Below are 6,262 nucleotides of genomic sequence, written 5' to 3'. Positions count from 1 at the left end.
GAAGCAGATGCAGAGATCCACAGCCAAGCACCAGACCGAGCTCCAGGAGTCCAGTCGAGGGATTCTATGACCAAGGGGCATCCAGATCATGATAGGGAAAGCAGCAGAGACAACTGAACCAAGCTAGTGGGAACTCATGAAGTCTAGACTGACAGCTGTGGAATCTGCATGGGACTGGACTGGGCCCTCTGCATCAGCCAGACAGTTCTGTAGCTTGGTCTATTTAAGGACCCCATGGCAGTAGGATCAGGATCCATCTCTGGTGCCTGAGCAGGCTTTTTGGAGCCCATTACCTATGGTGGGACACCTTACACAGCTTTGATGCATGAGGAGGAGCTTGGACCTGCCTCAACTGAATGTACCAGGCTTTGCTGACTCCCCATAGAAGGCCTTACCTTTTGGAGGAGGGGGTAGGGAGTCAGTTGGGGAGGATAGCTGGCAGGAGAGCAGCAGGAGGGATGAGAGGCCGATCTGTGGTTGTGGTTGGTATTTAAAATGAATAAAAAAATTTCTAAATAAAGAAAAAATCCCCAAAAAACTACTGTTGGATGGGCTAGAGAAATATATGGCTTAGCCATTAAAGTCTAGGCATACTACCATTCCCACCCACCCCCCAAAAAAAACCTGCTGATAGCTTCTTATGTAAATTTTTGTTATGTAAGAAATTTGAAATCATTTCCAATCAGAATAATGCCTAATAATTTGGGGTGGTTTTCCAGTCGCCCTTCTTCACATTTTCCCCTAGGAATTGGGCTCCATTCATGCAGAACCCCCGTACGTTACCTGAACAGGCAAGGAATTGGCATCTTTTCAAGCTTTGGGGGCTTTCTTGTTGCTGCTATTTGTTTGGGTCCTTTGTTTATTGTTGTTATTTAAATTTCACTTTCCCCTGAGTGTAGGAAGGAGTGGTCGTTGATAATAATTTTCTCCACTAGAAAATCTTGGAGAAAATTGGTCCTAGGAAGGTCTTGGATAATTATTAAATCTTTAATGAGTTATACAGGATCTGGGTTCCTAAGGGATGCAGGGCCCCTAAGGCCCAGGAATGGCCACAGGGGGATGTGAGTAGAGATGGGGCAGATAGATGATGAGTACAGAGGCCACTGGTTCCTGTGTGTGCAAATAAAATAAAGGTGAGAAGGTCTCGAACCAGAAACTTTGACTCAGCCTCAGCAGAACTGGCTAAATTGTCAGGAAAATACGCTGGTATCTTGCTGTCAATTCACATGAATTAACTTCCAGTGTGATGCAGGACAGTTTTTCAGGTATGATAACATTCTTGTTTTCTCTGTCTCCCAAGACATTACCTTGCTGTACAAGGATTTATTTCATAATCATCGTATAACCACTTTCATATTGATGGGTTCATCACAATTACTCATTATGTAATTTTCCCTCAATATCACACCATTTCAACACAAGAGCAGTGCTGTGAGATGGAGTTCACTGCTGTAATGCTGAACTGCTCTTTAGGATACTTTCCCCTGCGGGGTCCTAGCAAACTCTGAGCAATGTCCTGCCCAGTTGATGATTACTTTTATCTGGGCAAGTTCACAAATCTATGTTTTAGTGGTAAACTCTGTAATTGCTCCTAAGTGCAGTCCATCAAGGAAGACATTAATATCATCTGGGTGTTCATGTAAATGTACAAGAATAGCTACTCACTCAAACTCAGTGCTTCTGTAGAATCCAAGATGATATGCAATTGCACCAAATGTTAGAAACACATCCCTTGGGATTTTTATATGCTGTTTAATTTGAGTATGATGGGCTGAATATCTAAAGACGGCATTAAGTCCATTGGCCCATCAGTGATAACAGTTGATGGTGACTTCTCCAGCTTCTGATCTTTGCACACATGCCTACCTAACACAAAGGTACTGCTCACTTACAGAAGGAGAAACTGGGCACAGTGGCACATGCCTATAATGCCAGTGCTCGGGAAGCAGAGGTAGGAGTGCCGCATGTTTGAGGCCAGTCTTGGATACATAAGGAGAGCATCTTTTTAAATAGTGCATGATTTCTTCTTCCTACATGGGTTCCCCTCTGTAATGCTAATCTGCCATGTCTGTGTGTGCAAACTCTGAATTCAGCTGCACTGAACACTGTCAGTCTGTGAAGATACAAGCAGTTGTAGCTGGTTGTAGCATTTCAGAGAAAGTTGCTTAGGTCTCTTGATATTTTTACTCTTTTGTGAGCTTTTGAGACGTGATAGATTCATTAGCCAGTGGTTGTACAGAATCACAGAATAACACATGTCTTGTGTGTGTGTGTGTGTGTGTGTGTGTGTGTATACACACGCACAAGTGTGCTGGTGTGCACACACACATGCAAGTGTGAGCACTCATATATGTGACTTAGTACACAGACTGTCCAGTGTGATATGCCAGTAAGGACAACATTTGAAGAGCTTTCTAGAATATTGGAATCCTTGAGATGAGTGGAGGTTGCAGAGTTATATCTTAGGCAGAAAATGTAATTTTTTTCTACTGTGAGCTGCCTTTTTCCTCTAATTCCTTCTTCTGATTACATGGAGCACATCATGTTATGAAGTGTTAGTTATTTTACTCAAAGTCTATGTATTAAATGATATTTATAGACTATCTGCATAGTTACTGTGAGAAACCCTGTCTTGAAAAAATAAAGAATATCTGCATAGCAACTAGTATTTGTACAAAATTAGCATCAGGCTTAATCCACTTGATGCATAAATTAACCATCACGTACAGTATAGACATCTGAGGAAAAACTCAAGCGAAAATTCCAAACTAACATGTTGCTTCGTTGTTTTTTTTTTATTATTCATAAAACTTCTCATCTTGTCTTTTGTATCAATGTCAATGACATTTTGTGGATTAAAGCGTATGAACATGATTTGGAGTCATCACTATTACTGAGGAATAATGCAAATGACTAGCCCTAACACTGCAGAAATGCAACATTAGATCTCTGACATTCATTATTAAGTGTAAATTTTAGTGCTAATTGGTCAAGTCTTTCTGTTTAAATGGGGATTTTTTTTCTAACACTGAAATTGAAGAAAACTGCATTAATTTGAGCAGCAGGTAACAAATCTTCACTGGCAAAATTTGTGCATGGTGACAGGTACTGGCCCTAGTGGGAGAATAAGAATGATTATAAACAATCAAACAGAAAGAGGGCATGTGAGACCTTTCCTGCACATAGTTTACAGTTGATGGTAAGGTATCTTAAAGCAGTGATCAAAGTATTAAATGCATGGGATACATACAGGATACTATGAAACATGGCTGAAGGTCTCACTTGTGGAGAGATAGAGTAAATTCAGCTGTGTATGTGATAAGCATACACAGTGAGTGTGTGAGAGAGGATGAAACAAATGAAAGAGAAGCAGAGGGGAGGGAGTGATATGGAAGTAGAGGAGAAACTCTGAAATGTGGGAGTTGTAGGGTTTTTACCCCCACATTGATAAGAGAGAAAAGCAAGTGTCACTGAGATCACATGGGGATATACCACTGGCACATGTGAGATAATGAAACAGCATTTGTGTCCCTGACAGGAGCTTTGTCCTTAACCTCAGAGCAACAGTGGTAATCTGAATAATAAATCAGACAAGAGATGGTGAAACTCCTCTATTAGAATGCCACAGTGTAAATGAAGCAGGTTGAAGGAACAGAGACGGGTGAGGAGACATGAGAACATAGACTTAGGCAGGGTCTGCTTTTGTATTCCAGTGAAGGGAAGATGTGGCCCTCACATATGGAAATAATCTCAAAGAAAGGTATGGGTGAAATAGGAGGAGAATAAAGGGGAGACTGTATAATGTATGACAGAAGTTTAAGGAGGTAAGAAAAAATGAATGGATCAATATTCATAGAGTTCTGACTCAAACCTTAGCTTCCTTCTGCAATACCTGGGAGACTGGGAGGTAGGAGATTAAAGAATGCTTTGAGAGACAAAACAGTGAAAACATGAATTTCACTTGGGACTTTTGAGCTTCTGATGCCTGTAATACATTCAATGGAGGGAAATGATTAGTGAATAGTGGAGCAGAAATCTGTATGCTACAGAGATATGCATGTCTGAGTTTGAAATGGTAATCTAGGGCACTGGAGTATGTGTGTTTATCTTATAATTTACATAGTATTATGATGATAAAATTTATCCAAATTCAAGAATATTGACTGTACAAAATAACATAGAGCAAATTACAAATAACCAAATTACAAATTAGAAACAACAGTTGAGCAGACATCAGGAGAGAGAAATTTTTGTCTATTTTGTATCTCAGAAGAAATAACATACAAGTGTCTGGGAAAGAATGAGAGATAGAAACTTGTTTAGATAAGTTGAGAAAAAAATCATTGATGACTGTAATAATTACGAACATTTGGAGTTTGAGATTATAATTAATCTGATGACTTGCATATCCTTCATTGTGCAATATATAGCCTAAATATATGTTCATTTTTACTTTGAATTTTAGGGGATTCTGACATTTTCTCATTAGCATACTGGAGATGAAGAGTGATAATGAAGAACCAAACTATTGTCTCTCAGTTTCTCCTCCTGGGTCTGCACATCCCCTCAGAGCACCAGCACCTGTTCTATGTCCTGTTCCTGGCCATGTACCTCACCACCATCCTGGGGAACCTCATCATCATTATCCTCATTCTACTGGACTCCCATCTCCACACTCCCATGTATTTGTTTCTCAGCAACTTGTCCTTCTCTGACCTCTGCTTCTCCTCTGTCACAATGCCCAAATTGCTGCAGAACATGCAAAGCCAGGACTCATCCATCCCTTATGCAGGCTGCCTGACACAAATGTACTTTTTAATGGTTTTTGGAGACATGGAGAGCTTCCTTCTTGTGGTCATGGCCTATGACCGCTATGTGGCCATCTGTTTCCCCCTCCATTACACCAGTATAATGAACTTCAAGCTCTGTGTGTGTCTGATGGTGCTGTGCTGGGTACTTACTATGCTGTATTCCCTGTTGCACACACTACTCTTGGCTAGATTATCGTTCTGTGAGGACAATGTGATCCCCCAGTTTTTCTGTGACATATCTGCCCTGCTCAAGTTGGCCTGCTCTGACATTTATATTAATGAACTAATGATATTTATCTTGGGAGGGCTCGTTATTGTCATCCCATTCTTACTTATTGTTGCTTCCTATGTACAAATTGTCTCCTCCATCCTAAAAGTTTCTTCTGCTCGGGTTATCTACAAGGTCTTCTCCACCTGTGGCTCCCACCTGTCTGTGGTCTCACTGTTCTATGGGACAATTATTGGTCTCTACATATTTCCATCAGCTAATAACTCTACTGTGAAGGAGACTGCCATGGCTATGATGTACACAGTGGTGACTCCCATGCTGAATCCCTTCATCTACAGCCTGAGGAACAGAGATATGAAAGAAGCCCTGATAAGAGTCCTTTGCAAGAAGAAAATCTCCTTATAGTGGCAGGAGTAGGATTTTTACTCAAATTTATCTTCTAAATATATTGCTTGAAACAATGGGACCCACATACAAAAACAAACTACATAATATTTTCATTTGCTAACAGGAATTTTGCAAAGTTGTTCAGTTATAGAAGGGGACCTCAGTGACTCAATGATATCATCCTCTGCCTTGCATGTGTGATCCTAGAAAATAATTAGGTTAGAGCTATTGTTTATTCAAATTTCCATTCATTACATTCTTTTTTATTGAAAATAGATTCTTTTCTCATATCATCCCATTCCTAGTTTCCCCTCCCTCCACTCCACACAGCTCCCCTCATCTCCCTACTCCTGCAGATCTGCTATCCTTCAGTTTCCTTGTCAGAAAAGAACAGACCTCCAAGAGATGATAACCAAACATGACTTTAAAAAAGGGTCAATAACACAGGGCAAAAGCCCCCATATGGAGCCTGGACAAGACAACCCAGTAGGAAGAAAGGAGTCTTAAAAAGAGACAAAAGAGTCATAAATACATCTGCCCCCACTGTTAGAAATCTTACTAAAATACCCAGCTAAACAGTCCTAGCCTATATGCAGAAGATCTGGTACATAACCATGCACCCCCATTGTTTGCAATTTCAGTCTCTGTGAGCCCAGGTGAGCTCTACTTAATTGACATGGTGGCCCACATTCTTGTCATGTCCTCCATCCCCCTAACTCCTACAATCTTTCCTTGTCCTCTTCCTTGGGGCTCCCTAATCTTGAATGGGAGGAACCTGATGGAGACCTCTAATTTAGATGTTCTTTCTGCATATTTTCAGAAATATGAGTGCAGT

At 40.7% G+C, this 6,262-nt stretch overlaps 1 protein-coding gene across 1 annotated transcript; it reads left to right on the top strand.

Annotated features, from left to right (window-relative positions):
- Positions 1–4,512: 4,512 nt before the first annotated feature.
- LOC102906914 (olfactory receptor 1468-like) lies at positions 4,513–5,445 on the top strand. The gene has a single exon (XM_006998209.3). It carries the CDS (start codon positions 4,513–4,515, stop codon positions 5,443–5,445), a length of 933 nt encoding a protein of 310 aa, XP_006998271.1.
- The last annotated feature ends 817 nt before the right edge of the window (positions 5,446–6,262 follow it).

Source organism: Peromyscus maniculatus, chromosome 8 (genome assembly GCF_049852395.1).
Source record: "Peromyscus maniculatus bairdii isolate BWxNUB_F1_BW_parent chromosome 8, HU_Pman_BW_mat_3.1, whole genome shotgun sequence".
In the NCBI taxonomy this organism is placed as follows: Eukaryota; Metazoa; Chordata; class Mammalia; order Rodentia; family Cricetidae; genus Peromyscus; species Peromyscus maniculatus.
Note: the sequence above shows the minus strand (reverse complement) of the source record. Positions and strands in the feature narration are given on the sequence as shown.

Coding starts and splice junctions, on each gene's coding strand:
- LOC102906914 (XM_006998209.3), top strand. CDS start 4,513: ATGAAGAACCAAACTATTGTCTCTCAGTTTCTCCTCCTGGGTCTGCAC.